The 27,960-nt window shown below is 39.5% G+C and overlaps 2 protein-coding genes across 8 annotated transcripts in view; one reads left to right on the plus strand and one right to left on the minus strand.

The window, feature by feature from the left end:
- FASTKD1 (FAST kinase domains 1) overlaps positions 1–2,175 on the minus strand; it is a 20,168-nt gene extending 17,993 nt beyond the window's left edge. For 2 of the 5 annotated variants that reach the window (XM_051787388.1, XM_051787386.1), the window contains exon 1: positions 512–1,653. The gene's annotated coding sequence lies outside the window, so the exon portion shown is untranslated. Of the gene's footprint in view, positions 1–511; positions 1,654–1,689 lie in introns of those variants that run through there. The other 3 variants (XM_051787390.1, XM_051787389.1, XM_051787387.1) reach the window with 2 other exon arrangements.
- A 284-nt stretch (positions 2,176–2,459) lies between these two features.
- On the plus strand, positions 2,460–27,891 carry PPIG (peptidylprolyl isomerase G). 3 transcript variants are annotated; one of them, XM_051787400.1, is made up of 13 exons: positions 2,460–2,605; positions 10,891–10,970; positions 11,083–11,157; positions 13,279–13,386; positions 13,694–13,738; positions 15,617–15,704; positions 16,802–16,831; positions 16,925–17,064; positions 23,380–23,584; positions 24,611–24,778; positions 25,294–25,378; positions 26,181–26,317; positions 26,616–27,891. In XM_051787400.1, exons 2-13 carry the CDS (start codon positions 10,910–10,912, stop codon positions 27,733–27,735), a joined length of 2,262 nt encoding a protein of 753 aa, XP_051643360.1. In that variant the 5' UTR covers positions 2,460–2,605; positions 10,891–10,909; the 3' UTR covers positions 27,736–27,891. The 3 variants fall into 3 exon arrangements, with proteins under 3 accessions (XP_051643360.1, XP_051643361.1, XP_051643364.1); XM_051787401.1 differs by lacking the exon at positions 2,460–2,605 and adding an exon at positions 8,039–8,056; XM_051787404.1 differs by lacking the exons at positions 2,460–2,605; positions 10,891–10,970; positions 11,083–11,157 and having other exon boundaries at positions 13,285–13,386; positions 16,720–16,831.
- The last annotated feature ends 69 nt before the right edge of the window (positions 27,892–27,960 follow it).

Below are 27,960 nucleotides of genomic sequence, written 5' to 3' on the forward strand. Positions count from 1 at the left end.
CGCTGCCACCTGCGCGCCGCCTTCTTCCTTCCCGCGGGAATTCTGACCCAAAAGCGTTTAGGAAGAGCGTGGCAAAGGGCTAAGACGCCGCGCAGGCCTCAGGCCGGCGATGGCCGGGGCGAGGGCGGCCAGGGTCCCACTGCCCCCCCGCAGACGGGGCGCGACCCGCGGCGTTGGACTCGTGTCCCGCCTCTGACACCGCTCTCACGGTGCCAGCCTCCGGTAGGCCGCGGGTACCGCCGGCGGCGGCCGCTGAGGGCCGGCTCGCCAACCCCTGCGCGCCTGCGGCACCGGGCGGCACCGGGCGGCACCGGGCGGCACCGGGCGGCACCGGGCAGCACTGGGCGGGTGGGCGCGGTGCGGCAGCGGCTGCCAGCGCCGGCTCCAGCGAGGGCTGCGGACACGACAAGGTCCGTGGTTAAACAAAAAAGCAAAGGAGTCAGGGTCACCGGCGCAACTTTTGAGACGTCCCCGCCCCCGGAGAACACAATCCGAGGAGCTCTCGGCTTACCCTTCCCCAGGACCCTCCTGCACTGGAGCCGCGGGCGAACGCCGCTCACCCCGCGCGCGCCGCAGCGCTCCACGTGCCTCTGCACTGTCACCCGGCGTGCGCATGCCCCGGGACACGGCGTGTCCCGGGAGTTGGTGCCGGGAAGCGTAGGGAGAAAGGGGAAAGTCCAGCCAGTTAGACTTCTCAGAGGAAATAAAAATAATAGTTAAAAAGTTCCAAGGTCGTATTGCTTATTGAGGTCATATTTATAAAACCAGCGTTACAATGGTTTTATAACACGTTCTGAGTGGGAAAAAAAAAAGTCTTCCCCCCTAGAAAAAGCACAAAGGGACTGAAATTCAGGAAGGGTGAAGTTGAAGAGTTTGGCTTCGTTGTACTGGAATTAATGTTACTTTATTTTACAATATAATTTTTTATGCTTTCCAACAAAGATTAATTTAAAATGTGTGTTCTAGAACACAAATATGTTGCAACAAGTAGGTTGCTTATGTTGTATACACATAGCTCCAGGTCATCTTTCTGGACCTTTTCTCACTGCTATTGATAATAACAGAGACATTTAGAACGAATGATAACAATCTCAGATTGCTCTAAAATTTTATCTAAAATCATAACCAGGAATGTTACCATGACCAATTCTGACCAGCTGTTTTGCAGCTGTCTGTATTAAGGGTTTGGGGTTTCTACTTTTTGTCTGCTGTTTACTGTATATATACCTCCTAATATACTGGATGCTTATGAATATGGAATTCACTCAAACTAACAAAATAGCCCCTATTTTATTAATTACAAGGTCTGTAGTGTTTTAGAAAAACAGCATGTTCATTTTTTAACTGGATTTGTAACCAGAATTTGTAACTGGAACAGCTCCTGTATCCTTCTGCTAACATGTCCAGATCATCTCAGTTACAGTCTACAGACCCAAACCCTGTCAGGTGATATCAAAGGGTGGCATTTATCTCTTTCAGGAAACTCAGGCCTTCTGCAAACTCACATAAGAATTCCAAGGCATCTGACCCCTCAGCTGCATAGGAAAACAATTCCACATTCATATGAAGGCAACTTCTGCAAATCATATGGATTTTTCATTTACAAGATGCCGAACTCTTGACTTGTCAAGTACATGTGGATAAAATAAAACAATGTCTAAACAAAATACAAAAGGCTAGTTCACTCACCAGCTTCTTCAGGACTTCAGAACTCTCAAGGGTCAATTTCTCTTTTTGGTTTTTTTTTTTTTTTCCGATGTCCATAAAGGGAACATTAGTTTTTCCGGTTTCAAGAATTTTCTCAACAGCCAGTCAAGTAATTTCCATTACCTCCTGTTATATCTATGATTATTGACCCAATTCCCCACTGGTTTGCATTAAAACCTAGCGAAGGATGTACATACTTCCACACAGGTCTTAGTTGATCTTGAAGGTGCTTGCAACTTTATGCATTGTTGTAAACTTTCATGTCCCTATTTTAAGAGATATTAACTTTGAATGGCAATACAGACATACGGGGTAAGATTATCAGTAACTTTTTTTTCCCCACAGTTGGCCTAAATTCCTATTTTAATTCTTAACCATCCCTAGCGAGGTGCACTGCTGGAGGAACCCCGAGCGCTTCCAGCGCCGTGCCGGGCGCTTCATTTACCAACCCTTGGCCATTTCCCGGGCTTCTCGCTGAGGCGCCGGCGGGGACGACCAGCCCTGTTCCCGAGCACGTTTGGCCGGAAAGGCCCCGCGTAGATGCGGCCGCTCCAGCCTCACCGGCCCTTCCCGCCCCGAGCCCAGCCGGGCCCCGGGCGGCGGGGCCGGCGGGAGGGGCGGAGCGCCGCTGACGAGCCCGAGGAGGCGGGCGTCCCCTCCCTCCGCCGCTCCCGCTTCTTGCGAGCGACCCCCGCCGCCTCCGGGCAGCGCTGTGCCGTCACCGCGACCCCCGCACCGTGGGCCGCCGCCCTCCCGCCGCCGCTCCCCCGCCCGCCCCCGCCGTTCCGCCCCCGGCCGCCGCTCCCGCCCTGCCCGCCACTGACGCAGCCGTGCCGCACCGGCTCAACATGGCGGCGGCGCGGCGCTGAGCGGCGCGGGGCGACAAGGGCCGCCAGGGGTGAGTGCCGCCAGCGCCGGGGCCGGCGCGCCACGGGCAGGGGCGCGCCCGAGGGGGGACAGCGGCCCGGGCCGCGCCGGGGGCTGGGCGGGCGGCGGAGGAGGAGGTCATGGTGCCGTGGGGCCTGAGCCTCGGTCTCGGCGCGGGTGGGAGCCCCGGCCCCTCCCGGGCCGGCCGCCGCTCGGGGCGGGCGAGGGGCAGCCGCAGCCGCCCGCGTTGGCTCCGCGCACGCTCTCCTCGCAAGGCCCCGCGGCCCGGGCCCGAGGGGCGGGAGGGCCGCGGCGCATCCCGGGGGAGGCGGCCCTGGGAGGGAAGGGGTGTGAGGAGCTGCGAGCGGGGCCCAGGCGGGCGGGAGCGGCAGCGGCGGACGGGGCCTGGCGCGCGTCGCCGGGGGTCGGGTCCGCCAGGCCGGCTGTGCCTCCCCGCTGCCCGGCCAGCCGCGGGTCTGTGCCCGCCGCGAGCGCCCTGCTCGGCCTCGGGTGCTGCTCGGAAGTTTGAATGAGTCGTCCCTCCTCCCCTAGACTGGGAAGGAACCGACCGGGCTGTCTGCGCGCCACATGTTCTCCTCCCCTCTGCAGGCCTCTCCTGGGGAAGTGGAGCCTGCAGGAGCTACCCTGGCTGGCAGGAGAGTCCTCTGCCTCTCTTTTTCAGGGGTTTCCTAAGGCGCTTCAGAGACTTTTATGACTATTGAGTTTCAGGCTCATTTTGTTTGCAGCCATGACCAAAATAAAGTGCTGCGTATATATGATTGTATTTAGAGGCATTGAGGAGGCTTTGAAAGAGGCTTAGGAGAAAAAGAAATAGTTTTTTTGAAACTATGGACAGAATATTCATTGCAATGTTAAACATTGCCTTTCAGTTCAGTCACAATTACAAAATTTATCAGTAATGATAAAAAAGTAACTTTGGCCAGTAGTTGCCTAATGTTTGACTGGTTAACCTAATTATATTTTAGTAATCATCTGAGAGCTGTTTTAAAAGAAACAGGAGACCATTTTCTTTGCATAAAGTCTTTTTTCTAAGCTGTATCTTTTCTTCTGAGAGAATAGTTTGGTTTTTTCATGGTTTTGTTTTATATTGCTTGCAGAAGAGGCTGTTCTTTGGACAGTGATAAATGTTTCTAGGTTGGTTGTTTTGCAGTTTTTTTTTTCTTTTTTCCCCCCATTTTGTTTCACTATTCCGATCATTAATGCATTGGGGTTCAGTATGACTCAAATTTTTAGGTGCTACCATGATAAAACTGTGATAATAATATGGGAGTTGCACATGCTTTATGAAGCATTAGTTTATCTAAACTCACAGAGCTTGATTTATCAGTTTTTAAAAATGATTTCTAAATACTTCAGAAATACTGTGATATCCTTTATACGAAGTAGATCTGAAGGGGAGCATAAAAAGGATACCAGCATCAATAGTTCTCTGAGAGCACCCTTTGGGACTATATTTCTTATTAAAACTTCCCATTTTTCCAGTCCTCTTCTGTGAAACAAATACTATTTTTTTAATTAGCTAGCACTCCTCAAACTGTTATCAAAAGAAGATTATTTTTTTTTCCCTTGGAGCATCTCAGAAAATCTGTAGATTATGAGGGAATTTGGAGTGAAGAATATGTACTGCAGTGGAGGATTTTACTGTGCTGTAACCTGTTTTCTCCACTACCAGTTCACTCCTGGTGAATGGACAAATGCTTTGTGCATTTGGGAGCCATCTTCCATTTAGGAGCAGAGTCAGTGAGTGCCAGGGAGAAAGTCTGGCCATCTCCTAATTCACTGAGGTTTAGGTAGGAGGGTGTGATGAGGCATAGAAGAGATCTAGAGCTAGAGAAATAGAGGAGGGAGGAGAACATGAGAATAAAAGATGATAGAACAAGCTTTTTGTGGTTATGGTTGACAAATAAGGAACAGCATTCAGAACTATGTCCTACTGTTGCATGGTTGTCTCGCCTTATTGTCGTCTTCAGTAATGGGTAGGAAGGGATTCCATTGCTGAAAGTAGTTTGGGATTTATGTGGCTTGGAGATTACACCCTGTGGAATCTTTTTTTCCCCTTTCATACAATGCAAAAACTTTCCTTTTCTTAGCACTTTATAAGTTGTGCTAAAAAAAAAAAAAAAGTACTTATTTGTGCACAGACCTGCCAGAAAACACCAGTATTTTTTCACAAATCATAACAGAGAAAAAAACAATACCTTCTGCATAAATTAGATAATGTAAAATTACTGCTAAGACTTGACAACTCAGATTTTACTTGCTAGTGATAAGAATGTGGTTAGATATTTCAACATTTTTTATTGCAGTTACCTCTTTTCTAGAAAAATAGAGAGGATGTTCTGGTAGGAACCTGTGTTTCTCTTTAAGTAGTTTAAGAGAATGTTACTGCCTTCTCAGCTGAATCCTACCCTCTCCCAGCTGAGGTGTTATAACTGAGTGTTCATTCCTTATACCTTAGTACAAGAAGACTAAAGTCCTGTCCATAACTGTAAAAAATCATACTGAAAGTGATATAAATGAGCTACCAGTGTGGTAGTGTTAGGGCTGTGTTCAGGACCTAGCTAAGGATGATATTTTCTTAAGTCTCCCTAGAAGGATAGCTGGCTATTGCCTCTTGTCCATGGAAGACAGTGTTTGATATTGCCAGATGTCTCTTAATTTGACTTCTTTTTTTAGAGGGAAACAAATACTATGTCAGTCACCCAAAACAGACTTGTAGCATTTTTCTAGACAAGGAGGCCTGATGGAAAGTGGTGTCAATCACTTTTTGCCTGCAGGAATGTTGAAAATCCATTTTGTGATTGGCTTTTCTTGGAAGGGGCAGTCAAGTTGAAACCTATAATGTGTGATTTCTAGTGATGAGTGGAAAGTCTTCCTGCATAAATTTCATAGACCTGTGTAGAAAGCAAATGTTTTCTTCTTTTCTTATTGATGTGTTACATTCATGTGATTATGAAGACAGCATCCTAAATGTGAAATGTATTCAAGTGTAGTACCTTATTTCTAAATATGCTGACAACAAAAATCCTGTGCTGCTGATTAGTAAAATGAAAAAAAAAAAAAACCCTTAATTTCCTCAGATGTCATTGCCGCTAATGTAGAGGTTTTGGATCGTGAAGTACAGAGGAAAAGATGGTGGCATTTGGGGAAAAGTGCTGAGGAAATTATGAAGTTTGAGAGTTGGGCTGGTTGGGTTTTTGTTGTTCACGTCTTCAGTATCATCCTAATACAGCTGGATGCTCTGTCCCAGGAATGGAACTCTGAACAAATTTTCATGTCTCCCATTTTGCAATCATAAATTTATTTCCAGTTAAATGCATACTGGAATGAACATACAACATTTTTAGACTGTGCCTCTGCCATCACTTTAAGCTGATATATGCTGCTGCCAAATCTTTCCTTGGAGTGGGGAAGAAAGGGTAGTTTTTATGCAGCCAGGTAGCTTGTATGAAAGCTAAACACATGGATGTAGGAACCTTCTGTTCTGGTTTCAGCCCAGATTTATATTGTCTTCAAGTGACTGCAACCACAGCCGTGAAGAATGTGATATATGTTCAGTATTCACTTTGTGTATTTGCATTTTCTGAACTCAAAGTTTTGCTTACAAACATATTTCTGGAGATTCTACTTTCTATCTTTGAAATATATGTCAATATAGTTTTGTCTTCCTACATTTGTAGATGGTCTGAAACAAAATGCTAGGAATATGAATTTATGCACTTTATTGTTCACTTCATTTGGACATGGAATGAAGACCAGTGCAGAAGATAATTGTAAGTTCATGCAAGGAAGTGCATACAAGAGCAAGGTCAAGGAGAAGTTAAAAATCTGGAATAACTGGTGATGACGGGGAAAGAAGGGAAGGAATAGGACACAATATATAATTTTCCTACTAAATACATCTTTTCTCACTGTTCTGTCCTGTCCTGGGATTGAAACAAATAAGTAGTCCCATGACCTGTTCAGCAGAGTTGCAAATAAAGTTGGCTTTTTCCCCTTGTAAAACTAGGAAATAGTCATGTTTTGCTGCTTGCTGTCAGCTCTTGTGGGATGCATGGCACATTGATACTTCACTTGCTGTGCATCTGTGAGTGTTTTCTAGCTTGTTCAGTCAAAAGGTTCTAGTATATCTAAACGGTATTATTACTAGATCCTTGCTAGCACAGGTGATTTTGGAAAAAAAAAAATCCCCAAGATATTTTGGTTTTTTTTTTAAGCATGTCAGTGCATATCAGTGATAATCCCTAGCAGAAAGATGCTTATTGTGCTGGTTTAAAGGTAAACCAGCAGGGGAAATGAACTCAACTCAAAAGAGAGATTATAAATCAGAATAACAATTTAATAAAATAATACAATAAGTATGATTATACAGACAAACAATTGGTTTTAACCCACAAAACCCAAATATGCACCCTGGGGCATGAACAGAGTGGTGTTTGTTGGGCCCCCTGAGTCCAAAGGAAAAGGAGAGGGGAAAACCTGTTGGTGAGAGTGCTGTTGCACTCTGGTCAAGAGTGGTGATTGCATTCCGTTCTAGGGTGGTGGTTACAGTCTGGTTGAAAAGTGGTGGTTGCAGTCTAGTTGAGAGTGTGGTCTGCAGTTTGGTTGAGAGCAGTGATCTGTAGCCTTCCTCTGGGTCCCACAAGTGGTTCAAAAAGTTCCAAGACTCCCAAGATTATATATTCTCCAGTTCAGGCAGGAATGCTCAGTACTTCCCTCAGGGTGGGGAGTTCCACAAAGGCTGTGAGGACAGAAGCATCCTCCTATCTGGAAGGCCTCTTAACACCTAGTTCATAGCCTGAGGAGTCAGGCTGCTCTGGGCAGAGGGTGCAAATAGTCTATTGACAGCAGTTTCTGGGAAATGGCATGGAAGGCTATAGAATACACAGTTTTGGGTTACATCCATCCAGCGATGAACTGGGCCCAGCTGTTCTAACTAGGACACTTATGAACAGTTTGGGATAGTTATGGTTTTCCACTGACATAGATAATTTTGAAGGGGAACAGCTGCTGGCAGCCTGGCCTTGAGTTGGCCAGCTTTATCCTGCAAATAAAATAAATAAAATAATGAAGCTGATGGAGGTGTGAAGGGATGTGAACCCTGAGGGACACAGTTGGTCAAACGTTGGTTGTGGAATGAGCTGAAGTATTTTTGGTGTATTTGTCAACAAATACCGATATGCTCTAACCTGAACTGTAATTATACTTTCAGAAATTAAAGAAACAAGCCTGTTTTACTGAAGTGGTGTTCTGGTTGGTTGGTTGGCTTTGGAGTTTTTTTGGTCATAGATTCTACTTAGACTTAGTAAGAGGCTTCTCAAACAGAAGGTGGTTGAGAATGATGAATGGCTTGAAAATTTCAGGATAGTACTTGGGCTGTTACATTATCCTTTCTTACAGAGTTTTGGAAGGAAGAAGCTGACTGATCAAGATTGTCCTTCTGCATAGCTGGTTTTTGAATGTACATATAGTGAGCATCTCTGGGGTTGATTTCAAGTTCATATTCCCTTCACTGGTAAAATTCCACCAAGTTCACAATTAAAAAACACAACATATTGAGGGTTAAGAGTATCCACGTTTTAACTGAAAATAAGTTTTTAGTGATAAATAGCAAAATTAATTTAAGCCCTATTATTATCAGACATATAGCACTGCTAAGCTTTACTCATCATTTTTGGACTTCATTCTTGGTATTTTTGGATTTCATTCTTGGTATTTTCTTAATGTTTTTCTTTGTTGGTATTTAACATTCCCCTGTACTTGCTTTTAATACAGACAAGTTTCAGATTATCAGTATGTAGATGATTGTGTTTGGTGTTAAATACTGAAATATGAAGAAATGAATAGAAATTAAATTCCCTGTAATGCATCAGGAGAAGATCTAGCTGACAGCGCAAAGGATACTTAAGTGTATTGGAGAGGAAATGCTCCCTTGACTTGCAAGGCAGGTAGGATAAATGTCACTGCTATCTGAGCCTGGTTTATAGGCAATATCAGCTCCAGAGTGAGGTGTGTTTGCTTGGCCTGGTGTTTGTTCATTCAGGGTTTTCATACTGACCCGTTGACATACCTGTGATTTGGAATCAAGTGCAGCCAGTATTTAGGGGATATTACTGGAGGATTTAGGGAAAGCGCAGGGAACATTGAAGGTAATGGTTAGAACATGGGCTAACTTTATTTGTTCCGCTGTTCATGAGACAATGTAGAGGTAGAGAAATATCACATTGAGAAAATTGGTGGGAATAAGGCTTTGGGTAGAATTCTTTATTTCTGATTTCTCTCTCTCATCCTGTTCTCTACAGAACCAAATTAAAAATTTACTAACATAGATATATTTATTTTACAGTTTAGTTTTAGTCATTATCAACGTTTGAAATAAAAATTTTCACATATTAAGGTAGTTGGCATTTATTTTGGCTAAAGTACTGCATATAAATGTTAAGGCATACCTGAACATTTCTCAAGCAAATTGCTTGTAAACCAGGAATTAAATCAATTCTCAGTCAAGCACTAGAGTTTGGGTACAGGCAGTCAATCAGTTGTGGTACTGCTGGTCCTTAGATGTCTCAGTTCAGTTAAAACTATGAGTTCTACCACCAAACAATATTTATTGTACCATTTATTCTGAAGGGCTTCCTGAAAAAAGTATCCCATGCAACTGTATAGTCTGTTCTGCTGCTGACAGTGAGTTGATGGCTGTCCTTTGGACTGGTCTCAGTTCTCAAAGTCCCTGTCCACTACCACCTGTCTCATCCCTTCCCTTGCCCACACTGCCACCTTCCTTGCCCTGCCTCAGAGTTCATGCAGCAGTGTGGTGACCTGGTCAGCCTTCTGCTAACCTGATGACATCCAAGTGCTCAGCTACAGGCATTGTCTCTCTGTTTCTCTGCCTGGTGACAAAATTTGTTGTAATGGGAGAGAAATCCTAATTCAGGGAGAGTACCAAGCAGACTGAGATAAGCCTGCTGCTTTTGACAAATATCTGGCTTGTGTGAATGAATGTGCTTGTTACACACCTAGAGGATATTTAGTGAGATTCTGCATTTTTTGAAGTCTTGTCTTGCTAAAAATCACATGAATAATTAACTACTGAGTGGCGTTTGCTTTAAACCAGTCCTGCATTGTTCTTGTGATATTTGCTGTGTAATCTTGGCAAAATGTTAGGAATAACAGCACAAGTAGAGAGAATATAGACTAGCATGATTACACTGTTGTCTTGATTTCTTACAACCTCTTTTTCATAAGCTGAGAGTTGACAGATGGTGACAATTGAATTTTTCAAGGCTGTTCTGTGGTACAGCTATGAGTTAAGCTTTAGGAGAGATGTGTACAGTGTGTTAGCTAGACTTGAGCCATGTTTTCTGGCAATAAAAAATAACTAGAACTGAAAATTTATGGATTATATTCCAAATTCTGGAAAAGGTACTCCAGTCTTACAGATCCTTTTGCTGTCATTGCTTTTTTTTTTCCACTCTGAAGTAACTCAGAGAGGATAGGGATTTAGAAAAGAATATACACGTACATAATGTTGGAAAGCCAGAGATGCAAATGGAATGAAGACATAGCTTGTTACACAAAAATAAAGGGATTTATATACTCAAAGATAAGGGAAAAGTTGCATTAAAATTCTCAATAAAGAATCATAGAATCATTTAGGTTGGAAAAGACCCCAAGACCATTGAATCAAACAGTAAACCCAACAGTACCAAGTCCACTGTTAAACCAGGTCCTTAAGCAGCACATCTGCTCATCTTTTAAATATCACCATTGATGGTGTCTCAAAAGAGATAAACAATTACATAAAAGAAAAAGAAACAAGGAAAAGCCAAAATAATTTTACTTAGCAGCAATTCTGGAAGAGCTACGCCTTTGGTTTTTTTTTCATCTAGAATGGTTTGGGTCCTAACAGGAGCCTGGTAACTGCAGTGACAGGAATCCAGAAAATATATTCCTAAAAAATTGAATGCTTAAGTCTTCCCCATACCTTACAGTATCTTTTCCTTTTGTATTTCTCCATCTGAACTATTGCAATCAAGTTTAAATTTAATGTTAGTGCAGCAAATGTGAATAAAATTGCTTATTTGGGTCTACAAAACATGAAAATGACCAAAAATACTTTTCATTCTAGAAAATACTTGCCTTTGTTGTCTCTCTTTTTGGTGTTTTTTGGGGGGAGATTGGGGGTTTTTTTGCTTTTCTGCAGGTTTTGTTGTCTTTGTAAAGTCTTCTGCATTGACTTACCCATAATTTTACTACACTGAAGGAAAAACTAAATTTTATTTTTATTACTTACAGTATTTAAATTTCTGAAGCCATGGGAGTAAAAGTCCAGAGACCTCGTTGCTTTTTTGACATAGCCATCAACAATGTACCTGGTAAGAAAATGAAAACACCCGTTTAGTAGCATAATATTCATATAAGATATGTGTAAGAATAATTCAAATACCATTTAACTTCATAATAAATACGGTGTGCTTTTTTTTCTAGCTGGAAGAGTGGTCTTTGAATTGTTTTCAGATGTGTGTCCAAAGACATGTGAAAATTTTCGCTGCCTTTGTACAGGTTTGTAGGCTACACAATTTAATCTATAATTTTTAATGTAATATCATGTTATCTGGTTTGATGGTTGTTATTTTTCCTGATGTTTTCTTACAGATAAAAAGAAGTAAGTTAAGCATTGGTTTAGCTGATTTGTCATATACATATGATGTGGAATCAAAGCCATTGTAGCTTTGGCTTAGTGTGTTGCAGGGAGTGTGTACTAGCCAACTTTAAATACAGGCACAGTAAGCTGATTTTCTGTTACTAGCACAGATATTACTGTTCACATTATATAACATCATCCAGTCTTGAAAGGTAGCCAGTAAGAGGTCAACCATGCAGACTTACTTTTCAGTCTTATGTTACTTTGAGGTATTTGAAAAGTATTGCTGGTATTCGTTAATTGTTTTTTTCCTTTATTTTAATTTCTTGATGGAAACTGGTGATTTCCACTCCTATCGAAATTCAGTTTATTTCTTGAAGAAAATACTCAAGTTCTCTCCTGGAAGCATTTCCAAACAGAATTATTTTCCTGTAGATTGCATACTTTTGTTGCAAATTGTGACAGTTTAGCAAAACTTATATTTATTATCACAAGAATAATTTTGTGAATACATAAATAGCATACCTGCTTTCTGTCTTCAGCTTTTTCTGCTTCCTTTCCTTCCAACTCTATTATTTTTTGGGTCAAGGGTCTGTTAATAGTGAATCACTCAGCAGTACTAATATGATCTGAATCAGGTGTGGATGCATAATTACATTCATATCAAGTTTACTAAAACATGTAGTGCACTATTCCTGGTGTCTGCAGGAATGTAGGTATTATCTGATCTGACATTAGGCTTACTGGCACAAAATCAGATTTTCAAAATTTATTAACAAATCTGAACTTTAAAGTGATGAGTTTTGATGGCTGTGACTATGTTAGCACATGACCATGGCATTCTTGATCTGCTCTCAATTGCCTAAAAGTCAGATTATTGCATAAAGGTGTTATTCCCTGCTACTGCCTTAAGTACTACTAAGTTCATACTTCGTTACTGACATCTATAATCAAATTCAGATCCCAAACTGTTTTGTTGCTTTAATATGTAAGAATAGTGAGAAAAATATATGGGCAGAATGATTATGATACTAATCATCAGCAAATTAATTCAGGTTTTTTATTTTATTTGTTTTCCTTACTCATCTTTTTTTCTGACAATTTTGAGAAGTGTATGCTCTCTTTGTAAAACAGGGTCCAACAGCTCCATGTTTTCCTGGCATACCTGCGTTAGGCATATGCTAAGTTAGTGGAACATATACAACTTCACATTTATCAGAGTTCCTATCAAAAATGGTTTTTTCCTAGCTATACAAATCCATGTGGAGGCACCACTCTGTTACAGTAAGTTCAGAGGTAACTGCCCTTGACAAAAGCTGCCAATTTAGTAGCTCAGGATAAGGTTATAGGAAGATACAGTCTAGTGGTTTGCCAGCACTGAGAGGAAGAGATCTTCCCTGAGAAGGGATCTCCCACTGACTGCTGTTACCTTGAGGTTGGCTGTACCATGCACAGGACCCACCATGAGCCATTCATCTTGCTAACTCAGCAGAGACCTTGTCTATTTGAGGGTAGCAGGGAAGGGAGATAATGTTGTAGCTGAAGCAGAGAGTCTGCTTAAGCACAGAGCTGATGTGAGGGGGGAAGATGGCAGTTTTTAATCATGAGCAGGGGAGGGAACCAGAGTCCTCCTCCTTCCCCCACCTCTCTGGTTTTGTTACGAGCTTTTATGTTACCTTAACCTTGCCGTGTTGTAACTGAAGATCTGAGTGTTTCATGCATGTTTCTGAGTAATGTCACTTATAATAAACCTAAACTGAATGTTTAATTTCAGTCAATCTGCATGAAAGAGAGCAGTTGTATACTAATGTCAGTAAGGAGTTCTGGTATGACTGTAGAGACAGAAAGTAGTTTCTGCTCTGCTTTCTTAAATGCCAGTTTAAGTTACAGGTATGACAGGTAGGTGTCTGCCTCACAAGCCAGTTTTTCATAGCTTAGTAGGTGATTTTGATTAAGTGCTTATGTAGCACTTTTTTGTGGTGGAGATTCTACAGACATAGACAGTAATTTTTGGTTTTGTTCATTCTCTTCTCCTTTAGGTGAAAAGGGTACAGGAAAGTCCACCCAAAAGCCATTGCATTACAAAAGTTGTCTGTTTCACAGGGTTGTGAAAGACTTTATGATCCAAGGAGGTGACTTCAGTGAAGGTATGACGTGAATCTTTGAAGAAAACTTGAATGCTTATGGAATAAAACATTTGCAGAAGTTCTCTGTAGTGTCATTTACTTATATTAATTATTCTTTGATATCACTGCTTTTTTCCCTTTCTTCTGCATAAATCCAAGTTTGCTTTTGGACTACAAAGATGCATCTTGGTCGTGTTTGCATATCTTGAAGAATAATGTCAGTGACTTGGATGCAGTTGCATCAACATTTTGTATTACAAAGCACCTTCCACATAACGTGACTCTTTAATCACTGCTTTGTTTTTACTGTCACTTTTCCTCTTTCAAGGAAATGGCAGGGGAGGAGAATCCATTTATGGTGGCTTTTTTGAAGGTAAGAGTTTTATCAGTCTGCTCTATTTTGATGTTATGATAATCAATCACCTTTTACATTCTGTAGTCTCTGTTCTGTAAACCTGAACTCTATTGTTGGTGTTTTTTAAGCTTTCATCTGGCCTTAGAGGCCTTTGACTCTCCAGTTTCTGTTATTTTATTTTACTTTTAAGATATGAACCTTTTTAATGAATGAAAAATTAAAACTGAACTTCTTTGTATTTGTCCCTCTTGCCAGATTTCTGTTTTTTTAAACATTTACTTTTGGCTTGACCACCTAGCTAAAAGTTGGGGATTGTCTTTTTTTTTTTCAAGTGAAAAGGAGAAAGGCGTGAAGCAAATATTTATTTAAAAGAATGCATAAAGCCCTGCTTTTCTAAGCCCAAGATGAATTAATGATAGAGCCATCTGTTTTCTCACAGTCGTGGTTCTTTTTCAGCCAGTGTTGCAGACGTTGCACTTGCTGTGTTTCTCAGCCTGTGTTTGTCCAGAATATAGTGGAGCATGTCTGTTCCTTGGAGCAGTTTTTGTATTACACCTAGGCCTACATGATGGGCAGCTGCTACCAGCAGGCGAGGTTATGCTCCTCTCTCCTCCCAGACACACTTCCTTTAACATTGGTTCTTGTCCAAGCTTGCAGCACACAATTGAAAGAATTATTCACTGTTGTAGTAGGGCCAGGTGCAATTTTATATCAGACCTTGAGTGTAATCAACAGTTTGCCACTGCTGAAAGAGGGAGGAGGCCTTACCTTGCACTGACTGTCCAATAAAACTGCCAGCTGATTCAGCTTGCTAAAATGCCCAAAGATTTTTGCAGGAAAAAAATTTCTGTATTATTGAATGGATCCAATGAAATAATTTGGCAAGTGTCAGGACAAACACTAATGAGTAGTAGCAGGGTTTGAGGAAATGTATGGCTGGGGGAGATGAAAGAATGAGCACAACCCTCACTTACATTCTGGCAGTTGCAAATTGGCTGTTCAACTCGGTCACAGTGTGAAACTGAATTCATGGGAAGTTTTGCTCTTGTGCCTCACTTAAGCAACTCACCATAGGATTAGATTGACGTCTGATGCTGTGCCAGTTAGCCTTTGTACAGTGACTGGGGGGTGGATGGGACTGTCCCTTTCATGGCCAGTGACAGTGTGATGTAAAAACATAGCATTACAAATATGGTATATTTTTCTTGCTTGCTCCTGCTGCATCTCTCCAAATAGTATTGAACAAATGTGCTCTGTCTGAACAGTTTGCATCCCCCAACAGCCTTTTTGCTGTTTTGAGAAAGGAGGGAGATGGTTGTCTCTTACAGGTGTCTTAAATGAAGAGTAATGAGTACATTTTGAACTTCTTAAATTTCAGTTTCATTGGGATTTAGTTTGAACTGTTGACAAGTATTTGCTCTTAAGAAGTAGGATTCGTTCAAGTTAAACTGATTTTCTTCCTGGCCAAGTTAACAAATTCATCTGTGTGTCTGAGAGACAAACAGAAGTTGTTTGGGATTGCTGTCAAACTGGATATCCATGTGTATTAAAAAATAATAAAATAACAAAATACCTGAAATTGAGGGGCTTCTTAAGAGTTAATGCACAGCCAAAAAAACAACTTCTGCTCCAAAGAAAGAGTGTGCAGTATGTGCCAAATAGAAAGAGCAAAAACTTAGAATTATATGGTCTGAGGAGACAAATCTTTTGAGCAATACTAAAATTTTTTCCCCCTCAGGCTATAAACCACTGATTCATACTTTTTAATCTATTTTTAAGACAACTTCTCACTTAAGTGACTAGCAGATTTATTTAATAAGGATGAATTTACTTAGATGATAGCATTTACCCAAGCATATATGGTATATTTAAAGTAACTGAAAAACCTTTCTTTAGATGAAAGTTTTGCTGTAAAGCACAACAAAGAATTTCTCCTTTCAATGGCCAACCGAGGGAAAGATACAAATGGTTCACAATTCTTTATGTAAGTATTGAAATGTGTGTGTGGTTTGCCATTTGTAAGCTGTAAAGGTAATCCTTTTAAATATTGAAGACTAGCTGCTATGCAAAACCAAAGTTGATGGTGTTTCACAAAGTTGTATGAAAGTAGTCATTTACCTAATGTGCCGATTAGGGATCTTGTCTGGTTTTATCCCTTTTGTGTTTAGTGTTTATTGTCTGTGCAAAAGGGCTCTTGGTGGTTCTCAGTAGCTGTGTTCTAACTTGGCCAGTAAAGCAAACCTGTTAGTTCCTTGTAGAACTCTTATAACTTTAACTAATAACTGCTGTTTGGAAGGAAGCAAAACAGCTCTGGGGGCTTTCAAAAGTAGTAGAGGGCTTTTTTTCAGTCGTGAAATAACTTTCCAATACGGTTTCATTTATAGTTGAAACTTAAATTCTTAAAATACATTGCAGTCGACTCTTCTTAAATATTAAAACATTCTCAAAATACGTCACTCTTATCCGTGTTTCATGGCTTTAGTTAATATAATGAGTTAAGGATGTCATCTATGATTTAACCCTTATTTTGGGATTTCTGCGTGATCATTACTGCAATCATCCCAGTTTTCTGCTCTGCCATGACTGACATCTGTAGTAAAGCTAGTAGAGGGGAAAGCTGAGAGAAAGTTAGTTCTACTTCTGTGTCGAATAATCTGTACATACAAATATTTATTTTTTCCTGTGTTTTCTGATTCTTTTCAGATGTGTAGAAGGTTATTTGCAGTTTTCATGCTGTGAGACAGGATTTTTGTATCTGTTCCTGGTAGTATTTATATAAGTTAATAAGTAGAACCTTGTTATATCCTATATGAGAATGCTGTCTAAAAATTTATGTGCAATTTTGTGGTTTTTTTCGGTAAAATGTTTAATCAAAATATTGAATAGGTAGTTTAATATAGAAGATGTTAAATACTTTTAACCGTGCACAGAATGATGTATATTTGTTTTGTTAAATATTATTAGTGCACTCAAAATAATGTTCACCTTCATATGTGTAGATGACATGGCTTCAAATGCTGACTGCTTTTCACTGACACTGGCTTTGTTTTTCTCTTTTAAATTAAAATCTGGAAACAACAGAACAACTAAACCTACACCTCATTTAGATGGGTAAGTATCTCTTTTCCTCTTCTTACATTTGTTTGGGAACTGCCTTGAGAAAATTAAGTACTAAGAGTTCTTATTTTTATTTAAATTCTTCAGGCATCATGTTGTTTTTGGACAAGTCATCTCAGGTCAGGAAGTTGTGAGAGAAATAGAAAACCAGAAAACAGATGCATCTAGTAAACCATATGCTGAAGTACGCATACTGAGTTGTGGAGAGTTAATTCCAAAATCCAAAGGTAAAGTTGACCTGTACATTTTTACAGATGCAAACTGAGAGGTAATTTTGCTCATTTTCTTCCATGACACTTACTTGTGATGGATGATGGGGCAATTGGTGAAAAGGTGAATAACATTGCAGAGCAGTTTGTCCTGTAAATACCTTAAAAGTTGTTGATGCAAAAGACACTAAAGAACAATCATATATGCTTTCTTCGAAGCTTCTCCTGTCTTAGATTTTCTTATATTAGCTAAATTTTAGTACAAAGCTGGCAAGCTCTTGTCATAGCAAGTAGAGTGCTGTGTTAAGCATAACACTCTTTTTGGAAGGTAGCAAACTTGTTTCAGTTTTCTTTAAGGTAAATCTTCAAAACAGGCCCTTAGATTAGAAAAGTCTGGAATTGGCTCTTTAGCTCTTACACTTTGATTTACCATAAACTATATTCTTAAAGAGGAATATGACAGAACCTGTCCTTTCTGGAAGGGATGGCCTGCTCTGCTGTTTCAGAACTGAACATGGTATGAGAGCTTGGATTGAGCCTTATTTTGTAAGAGAAGCAGAATCTAAGATGTTGCTGTCCCAGTGGGAGAATCTCCTTAGTGGAAACCCAGGATGCTTGCTTTGTAGGAACTATGGGGGGGATCATCATGCTATTTCATTTGTAGCACCTTCTGTTGATACTGTGCAGGGTTGCACCAAGGATATTGAAGCACAACACAAGAATAATTGCTTGTTTGGCCTAAGGAACATGCAAGCATTCGAACTGGAGCTCCTGGGGTTTTCCCCTACTTTTTGATACAGTTCTGTTGTGGTATCATATGTTGTGGTATCTGACACTATGACTTTGGAGTCTGAAGTTACCTCATCAATACCTCAGAATTCCAAACAAAGTTGTATTATGGCTCCTGACTTCTCAAAGGTTCTAAGTCAGCCTGTGTGTGAGGACACAATTATGTTTTTTCTGGACAGTGCTCAGAAGCATAGTATCTCTTGGGAAATGCACAGGTGGTGTAATTAGAAAATAAAACAGTACAGATATGGGATGGGTGAAGCTGGTGGATGAGATACACACTGTATATGTCTTAACTGGATTGCCACATTCCCTTTTTAGTCCAGTCTAGAACAGTTGAATGACTAAATGGCACTGAGCAGTTTGATGACTTAAAGCCATTAGGCAGGGCTTTGAAGTACTTGTCATCAAAAGAGTGAATGAAATAAATACAAAAAAATGGGTTTTTCTCTTTTACTTCTCCTAAAAGAGAACGGGCTTCTGGAAAGATCTGACAGTCTTACCCTACCCATTTGTGTGTGTCCTTGTCAGTCCTGCTGCATTCCTGGCAACTGGTTCCTGTAGCTGGCGTGGTGTGCCATGGAGGGAAATTGATGCCAAGATAGAGTGGGATAGCCCACTCTGTAAGGCTCAGTATTAGGTGATGGTGGGCAGTAGGAGTGTTTGGAGAACAAGAAGCCTTAGGCACCAGGATCAGGCTGTTGGAGGGCAGAGTTGAGGGTGGGGTGAGACAAAGGCCCTGATGGGCACTAATGCAGAGCCAGCCTGGTGAAGATGCTGCGTGACAGACCATGGTGGAAATCCTAGTGAATGGAGAATCCTGCTTATGAAAGGGAAAGGCTGTGTGTAGGACCTGCAGCGGGAAATGAGCCACTGCTGTGAGAGATGGAGCTGTTAGTTGAATGCACAACATGGAACCACTGACGAGCTGTGCTGGCCTGGGGCAGCAGAAGTAGGAGGAACAGTTTGAAACCCATCAGCTGAAGTAAATTTGCCAAACTGCTGTCCAGAGATCACAAGTGGAAGAGGAGAGGCCCTTGGACTTGTCAGTGAATAGAGGTAGGCCAGGGAATCTCTATAGAAGGAGCTGTTTCTGGGACACAATCAGTGTCATGGAAGATGATTGACACAGAGTCATCTAACAGTGGAACTGGTTTTAGTACAGTACTATGGGAGGCAAAAGGGAACGGATTCTGTGAAATATGAGGCAGTTACCAGGGGAGACTGCTTCTAAGAATTTGCTGTTAAGACAAAGGAATAGGGAGGTTACCTGTTAGGGAACTATAATGATGAAATTTCTGTGGGAGGGTACATTAGGATAGCAAGGGAGCCTTAAATATTTATTACATGAACTTGTCTGGTAGGCAACACAAAGAAAGGAATTAGATGGTCTTTATGAAATGAAAATAGAACTGGTACTTGAGTTTAACAGGAAAGCCAAGGTGGCACTAGCAGAAGGAATCACAGTAGAAGTTAGGTGCTTGGTATGAATGTTTTTCTTTTAGGTTAAAGTTGAGGAAAGGTGGTCTGATTTTTGGGTGTCACGATGAATAGCCAGGTGAAGTGCTTTATGAATGATGCAAATCGTCCCTTTGTATATAAGAACTGGATTTATTTAGGGATAAGTGTATGATGACTGAGCTGCCTTACTGGGTGCTATGAATTGAATGGTACGGCAGTCACAACTACAATATTGCAGAGGCCTGTATGAAGTTTTTACCTGGGATTTGAGAGGATGATCACCTAGAAAAGTAAAATGTTTGTCATATTTTCCTTTGTTTTTCTTTTTTTTTTTTTAATTCCTTAAAGTTAGAAGAATTAGAGAAAACGAATGAGAGAAGTTAAATTATAAAAGAAGAATCTCTCTGGCCAAGTGGTATAATTTTTAGAAGATCTTCAAGTTCCAGGGAAAATCCTGAGATCTGGTTAGAAAAAAAAAAGGAAGAAAGTATTAACCTAGTATTTGGAAAGGTCATTATGGACTAGCTAAGCTAATATATTTCACAGGAAAAACTGTGGAACAAAAAAGTAGTATTAATTTTCTTAAGGACAGATGAGATTTTGATACCAGGTGACAAAGAAGAGGGCCTAGTTAACAAGCCTGACTGTATTGAGGTCATGACTTCGGTTCATCAAAGGTATATCTGACGTTTTCAAGAATGTCAGGCACTGACATTCTGATTCAAAACTGAAAAAAAATGGCTTTGTGCAGTGGGCTGTTTTTAACAAGAGCCTCTAATGAAGATTTCTCACAATAACTGATTTTCTAGGGGATTCTGCACAGGGCAGTGCTAGGCTTGATTCATGATCTTTGTTGATGTCATAGAATCACTGCTTGTAGAAGTGTGCTTTTTGCAATTAAGGCACATTATGGCTGCATTCATAATTCATCAAGGAACAATACTGTAATTAGGTAATTCTATCAGTACAAAAGAAAGTATCAGTACAAATTATCAACCACTGAAACAGAGTACAAAGTTACTCATTTAGGAATTATGAAATATCTTTGAAATAAGAACAGTCACAGAAAGTGGTGATTCTGGCAAGTCATGTCTTACCTGGACTTCTGATTTGCATATCCTCCCTTTCTCTTTACTTATCCATTCAAACCCTTGAGCATTCATTTCTTCTGCAGGCTTGTCGCACATCATTGTTAGCCCCCTTTGCACAAGCTGGTTGCTGTGAACAGTTGTTTCAGGCTTCTCTGTTCCAGATTTTTTTTTTCCCTAGTGAGCTGGCCACTAGGTACAAACTCTGTTGACTGTTTCAAGTGAAGCTGGAGGTGGCTTTTTTTGGCTTTTTTTATTAACCCTTCCTCTGCTGTTGCAGTGTGGTAGGTTGTTTGTCTGCAAAGACATCTATTCCAGAAGCACTTGGGATACAGGATTCCTCACAGTGAACATGTCATCTGATCAACAAGAATCAAGTGTGGTAGTGTTCCCTAATGCCTACCCTGAGGACTTGACTAATGTGTATAATTTTCATTGTGAGAAACAGTTGATTCTTCAACAAGGAGTGAAAGATGTAACAGGAATTCATGTCAAATAATGAAGGCAAAATAGAAAAAAAGATCTGATACACTGAACAGCAGGCAACTGAACACTGGAGAAAATTACCTGAGAAAATAACTGTCTAAATGTCCTGAAATAAAGGCACCCTTTTTCTGAAGACTGCTGTGATCCAGCACAGGTTATCTGATTTGATATAAGGTAACTATTTGGTTGTCACTGCTGTGAATTACAAGATGACATGATTTGTTCTGACTTTTGTGGCTGAACCCGACTGTTTTCTGGCTAGGTAGTTTTTTAATTTCAACTCATGGGGCTAATGTAAGACTTGCTACAGTCCCTAACAAGCTGAAATGCAGAGAATACTTGATTGTGTCGTGCAGCATGATCATGTAATTCCCAAAGTCAGGCAAATGCTGTACGTGACAGTGAATGGAGTAGGAAGTGATATATCTATTTCAGATGTGGTCATAAGTTGAAACCCGATCCTGAAGGTAATGAGCTGGAACAGTTGGACTGTAAATAGAAGTCTGTTTCTCAATGACCTTCATGCTGCAGGATTGGTCTCATTTGTTATGATCTGTAATTGGCCAGCACCAGGTTGATTCAGTAGTCAAAACAGCATTTGCTGCTGGACCAGATAGTTAGATGTCACCAGAAAGTATATCCAAACTCTCTTACTGGATACTCTGTCTTTGCTGTGTAAATAGTTCTGGGCTTTTTACTTTTGTTTGAGGTTTGGAGGGTTTTTTTGCCCTTGTCATTTCACTCCCTACCTGCCACATGATTTCTCAAATACATCTAATGTTATTTGCTGCGTGTTAAGAAACACATTATATTTGTTGAGGTAGTTGCTCAGCTCAGCCTCTATTTTTATGTATTACTTACTCATTTTAAAGTATTAACTTTAACATACCTGAACTTGTTACAAGAATGCAGATAAAACTGTCACAGATAGTTTTTGGCACAATTGAAACATATGAAGGAGGGAGAAAATACAGGAAATCACTGCATTTATTAATGCCTTATTCAGACATTTCTGAAATTGAGCTTGGAGACATATTGTTTTACCTGAAGGCATGTAGGAAACAGTATAATTTTCCTTTGAGTGGGCCAAACCTGAAAGGTTTGAATAGACAAGAAACATTTAACTTTTTAAATACTTTCTGTATTTTTAGTATTTAGAGGTCAGGTGAGATTTCTCTTTTTTGATTTGTTGTCACTCAGCCTGTGTGACACTAGGCTTCTTTGATTGAAATTAATTTGAAAAATGTTCGGTTTTCTTTTTTAAATATGTACATATTACATTCTGTGAATGTATATATATTTAGACAATCTGAAACTGATATAAAATATTACAGATATTTTTTATTAAATATAGTGCTTTAATAAGGATGTTGAGCAAAAGTTTGAGAAAAGACAGCAATTATCTTGGTCTGTACCTACAAGAGAAGTAAGAAATATAATTAGATCTGTCTTTTGGAAGCATTTTGCAAGAAGCCCTAAAAACATCTGATGGGAACCAGCCAATTTCAATCAGCAAGCTGTCCTAAACTGGTAATACTACTTGCTAGTTTATACTGCCCCCAGAAATGACCTGGAAGACTCGTACTCTCTGAAGTACAGAGGTTGTTTTTCAGTTGATTGTCAGGCTTTTGTTGGTCTGTATCAAATGAGACTTGCGAATAAACACATGGAAAACACTATGTATAAGTCATACAGGTATGACTTGTCTGTGGTGCTAACCTGAAAACTGAATGAAATTTAGAGCAATGGGACTGAACTTCATCCACTCTGCCACTGTGGGGATTCAGTAACATTAGAAGGTGGGGGAAAAAAGTATCCGTAAAGAGTACGACCATAAAAGAGAGTTTGGGATTGTTGAGATATGTACCACGTATCTGATGCAGTTACCTGAATTAAGCCCCTTGTTGTAATCCAGTTGTTTTATCTCAGCCAGTTCTTTTGGAAGTGGGTGTTCTGCATCACTGTGAAGAGGAAATCTTTCACCACTGTATGTATCACTGCATTTTGAATGTGAGACCTGACAGAATAAGATACTGAGCTCAATTCAATGAGTACTCAGTTTAGTCTGTGCCACTTATCTTCTATTTCAGAATTTCTCATTAGTGATTTGAGTAGATTTTATATGAATTCAGATTAAAGCTGAAGCCAAAGAAATTTTTTTATAAACACTTTGTAAATAAATTTTAAATAATTTCTTGTATATAGCTTATGTTGTATAAAACATAATTGGAAAACTTATATGGCTCTACATATTCTTGATAGTACAAATTTTATACTTAAAATTTCATAAATACAGATTTTGGAAATGTGTTACATATTTCTAGACATACCCTTTATTATACTTTGGAGAAACAGTGTTTTCTCCATAATTTCAATTTAAATAATTTGATGAAGTAGTCTCTCATGGCGCAATTCTAAGAAGCTGAGACAGGTAGTAGGTAAGTTGATTTTTCTGAGATTAGTTTAGAAGTGTTTGATATTAAAGTATCTTTGCTATTCTTATTTAAAGCCAAGAAAGAAGAAAAGAAAAGACACAAGTCGTCTTCCTCATCCAGTGACTCTGAAAGTTCAAGTGATTCAGAATCATCTTCTGATTCCTCATCGGATTCTGAGAGTGCTTCGGAAGAGAAATCTAAAAAACGAAAAAAGAAACACAAAAAAAATTCCAAGAAACATAAGAAAGAAAAGAAAAAGAGAAAGAAAAGCAAGAAAAGGTCAATATTGAGATTTTTTTGTTTTGTTACATGTACACCATACAGTATCCTTTTCTTATAACTACAGAATAGTATTCTGTAAACTAGCAAAGTAGGTTTTTGAAGTTTAAGAGGCAGTCAGTTTCGATATAGAAGCATAAATTTTCTGATATGATGGCAAAGGGTAGTTTTCCTTTCTGTATGTGCTGCAGCTTGTAATGCAGTGAAGGAATGGACTAGGCTTATTTGGCTTGAAACATTGCAGAAATGCTTGGTTTGAAATGAATGGTGATAGCTGGTTTCTCTAAATTCACTTCTGTACAGTTCAGTTTAAATTATATGCAGTGGGACTTCAGTGTGCACAAATAAAAGCAAAATTAAACAATATTAATAAATATTAATAAATAAATTAACATTCTTAACATTTCTTCTATTTGATATGCCAAAATTCTTGCAGTTTTGCTGGAAGATAATAAAACTTAGAAAGCGCTCTTGCTTCCAAGAATGTTCTTTTTGATCTGATAGTTTTGTTACAGTTCAGTGTGAGATACAAGTTGTGTTGGTGCAAGTCACATCTTTCTAAGCTAGCAGTAAAATTTAAGAAATGGTCACTTAGAGCAATGCTGCCTAAACACTGTTTCTGTGAGCCTAAGCTCATTTCACTTAAGTTTGTAAACTGCTTGGAGTTACAATAGTCTGTAGGCAGTTATATATGCTAGTGTAAAATCTGAAATTTACTTCTGATTGTGTTTTTAAAAGAAAAGAAATTAAACCAACAGAAAAAGCTGTATCTCAATAGTAAGTGTCAGTGTTGCACCATTGAAATTCAGAGATAGAAGATGTTAGTCAGAAATCTACTGCAGTTGTATATTTTGGAGCAAAGATATTATAGGGGGAAAAAAAGTTGCTTCTGAAATAGCTTTGTTTCTGAGATTCTTGTGGTATCCTTGTGTATTAAGAGAATTTCTGAATTATTTAAATAGATTGAAAGGTCTTCCCTCATCCACATAACTCAAATTATTACATGTTTTTTATACAAAAATAAAGCTCTTCCAGTGAAAGTGAAGATGAAAACACTGAAGCACAGCCGTTATCTACTGTCCGTCCTGAAGAAATTCCTCCTGTACCTGAAAACCGGTTCCTGATGAGGAAAAGTCCTCCTAAAGTAGACGACAAAGAAAAAGAGAGGAAAAGCAGAGAAAAGGAAAGAGAAAGGTAATATATCTGTTTTAAGTCTGATTATGTGCTGACAGTGGTCTGGTCACATTTCTGTTTTAGAACTCTAATGTTGAATCTTTTCCCTGTTAAGCAGTTCCATGTTGTGAGCAGTGCTTGATGAAAAATGGATTTCTCCCTTTACTGGCAACTATTGTCTTTGTCCTAGAACAAAGGCTTAGTCTTTGAAAATGGTTTTAGTGAATAAAAAATTTATAATGACTGATTCAAGAAAAGCAAAGTAAAATGCATTGCAATTTCATTTAGAATTTATTGGAACTGTCCAATCTGAATCTATAATTTATTCTTCTTTCAAAAATGGGAAAACGTGGAAATTTTCTAAAATATTCTGTGCTCACAAAATCTGAAATTTTACTGTGTGTTTATTACTGTCTGCAGTAAAATAAAATTATGTGTTTTCATTTAGTTTAATTTTCTGAAGAGGTTTTAAAATTTTTCTCTTTCCTTCTTTCTTACTGTTATAAACAATATCACTCTTTGTTAATTATTTTTAGTAATCTATCGAATTCCCAGTCAATGTACCAGAGGAGACTGTTAGTGACCAGATCTGGAAGGAAAATAAAAGGAAGAGGACCAAGGGTAAATGTTTACAATGTGTTCTCCAAAATTTAGAAGGTGGTAGCACAGCCTCACTGCTGGTGTTAGTAACCCTTTTCATTAGGATAGTTGATTTAAAAAAAAGTGCAGCATAATTGATTTGGGGACTGAGGCTTGAAGGAAGACAGGAAGGAAAATTAGATTAATTACCTGTTTGCATACTGAGTCTTTTTGAAGGAGGGGGTGAGAGGAAAACTTAAAAATGCTTTATTTGTTTTACTGTGGTATTCTTGGAATTAGGTCAAAAAGGGTTGTAGTAAACACAGAACCAGTACATCATCAGTGCCAGGAATGCGGGGAAGACTTCTCTTCTTTTTGGGGGGGCAGCAGTCAGACTAGGTTTTCTAATATTGTGAAGCCATGTGCTGTGTGCTGCTTGTATTAAATGTTTTTAGTAACTGAAGTCTCTATCCCTCAAATTTTTAGTAAAATCCTTAGAAATTTTGAAGTATTGTTTTTGTGTTGCTTGTCAAAGATAAGAATTTTAATTGTTGGAAAAGAGACTTGCATTTGCGGTAATTAAAAGCAATAGAAAACCTCTCATCAAACTACAAAAATCTTGAAGTAGAAGTCACCTTAAAAGTAGTTTTTGATCAGACATTTTGTATTCCTGCTTTAGCTGAACGTGAGATTTATTTGTCAGTAAGTTAGTAACTTGGTATATACACGTGAAGTGTCATGGCAGGTGCGATGTAGAACTGACTGCCAGGGATAACAGTCTTGCTTAGATATCACAGCATGTGAAATTCAAACTTACACCCAGTCTCCTCTCTTTGCCTTCAAGCGTTACCGGACACCTTCCAGATCCAGGTCAAGAGATCGTTTCCGACGCAGTGAAACTCCTCCACATTGGAGGCAAGAAATGCAAAGAGCTCAAAGAATGAGAGTGTCTAGTGGAGAAAGATGGATAAAAGGGGACAAGTAAGATTATTTCTTTCTGGAATATATGCACTGAATTTTTTTTTTATATATATATTTAAAAGTAATACGTCATCTTGGATTTTCAGTTACAGTTACTTTCAAAAAAAACAGGGTGCTGACTTGGTTATCCTATTACTTAACAGTGTCTGATTTTACTGATGCTACTGCTACTATAAATACATAGTTAGACCTGATGTGATTTCAGTTTCAGTTGTGAGGCTGTCTCACTTCTGATTTAATTTTTTCAGAGTGGAGGGGATTTAAAAAGTTTAAAAAACTTTATCTTTCTCTCTCCAAGGAGTGAAATAAATGAAACCAAGAAAGATAATCAAAAGAGCCCAGGAAGAGGAAGAGAGAGAAAAATATCAGACCACAGACAAGTTTCTGAAAGTCCAAGCCGAAGAGGGGAAAAAGAGAAGAAAAAAGATCACAAATCCAGCAGCAAAGACAGGGAGACAAGAAGGAATTCAGATAAAGATGATAAGCATAACAAAAGCAAGGCCAAGAAGAGAGCTAAATCTAGAAGCCATAGTAAAAGCCGAGAGAAATCAAAAAGTAAAGAAAGAGACTCCAAGCACAGTAGACATGATGAAAAGAGAATAAGATCAAGAAGCAAAGAGAGAGACCATGAGAAAGGCAGAGAAAAAGAAAAGCGCTATGATTCTAGAGGGAGAGATAAAGAGAGAAGTAGGAGCAAGGAGAGAAGTAAAAGGGCAGGCTCAAGAAGTAATGAACAAGAGCATAGGAAGAGCAGAGACAGGGAGAGACGTAAGTCAAGAAGCAAAGAGCGTGAGCATGCTAGAGGAAAACATAGTTCCAGCAGCAGAACAAGGGATCGAAGCAAAAGTCGAGATAGGAGTAGGAGAGGAAGATCAAGAAGCAGGGACAGGGATCGTAGTAGAAGTAAAGACTATTCAAGGAATAGAGATAGAGAAACAAGAAGAAGAGGAAGATCAAGAAGCAGAGAAAGGAGAGGTACACCAGATAGATACAGAGGAAGAGAAAACAGGAGGAGGAGAGACTCAAGGAGTTCAGAGAGGGATGAAAGTCAAAGCAGAAACAGAGATAGGTATTCAAATAGGGAAAGTAGAAGCTCATATAAGAGGAATGATAGTGAAAGCCAAAGGAAGAGGCGTTCAAAAAGCCGTGAAAGTAGTAGTCCTGAATCCAGCAAAGATAAGAAGTCTAGTAGAGATCAGGATAGAAGTCCAGACTCAAAAAAGAGACCAAGTAGCAAAGAGAGAGAATCAAAAAAGTCATATTCACGCAGCAGTAAAGAAAAGGAAAAGACCAGATCCTCAGCAGAAAAAGAAATAAACCAAAAATCAAAGAGTCAGGAAAGAGATCATGCCCCTAGTAAGGATAAAAAGTCTGATCATGAAACAAGTCCTGGAACAGATGACGACAGGCATGGATGAGTTTGTGGACTTAATGTTTCCATCGTCTCAAAGTTTTAGAGACATTTTGGGGAACGCCTTTTTTAAAGATGCAGACTTCAGTTTGGTCTTTTGATAATCTAAAACCTGGATCATTTGTACTGCTAAAGTTTTAATAAACTTGAAATGAAAAACAAATTATATGTGTAATACAGTGTGCTGTGTTTTAAGTATTTCATTGAATTTGTATCCTTCTTATATGTTGTC

The sequence above is a fragment of the Manacus candei genome, unplaced genomic scaffold, assembly GCF_025592945.1.
Source record: "Manacus candei isolate 608988 ecotype Guabito, Panama unplaced genomic scaffold, ASM2559294v1 h1tg000023l, whole genome shotgun sequence".
Taxonomy (NCBI): Eukaryota; Metazoa; Chordata; class Aves; order Passeriformes; family Pipridae; genus Manacus; species Manacus candei.

Coding starts and splice junctions, on each gene's coding strand:
- PPIG (XM_051787400.1), top strand. CDS start 10,910: ATGGGAGTAAAAGTCCAGAGACCTCGTTGCTTTTTTGACATAGCCATC. Junction 15,705..16,801: donor AATGGTTCACAATTCTTTAT/GTAAGTATTGAA, acceptor TGGAAACAACAG/AACAACTAAACCTACACCTC. Junction 17,065..23,379: donor GTTAATTCCAAAATCCAAAG/GTAAAGTTGACC, acceptor TCTTATTTAAAG/CCAAGAAAGAAGAAAAGAAA.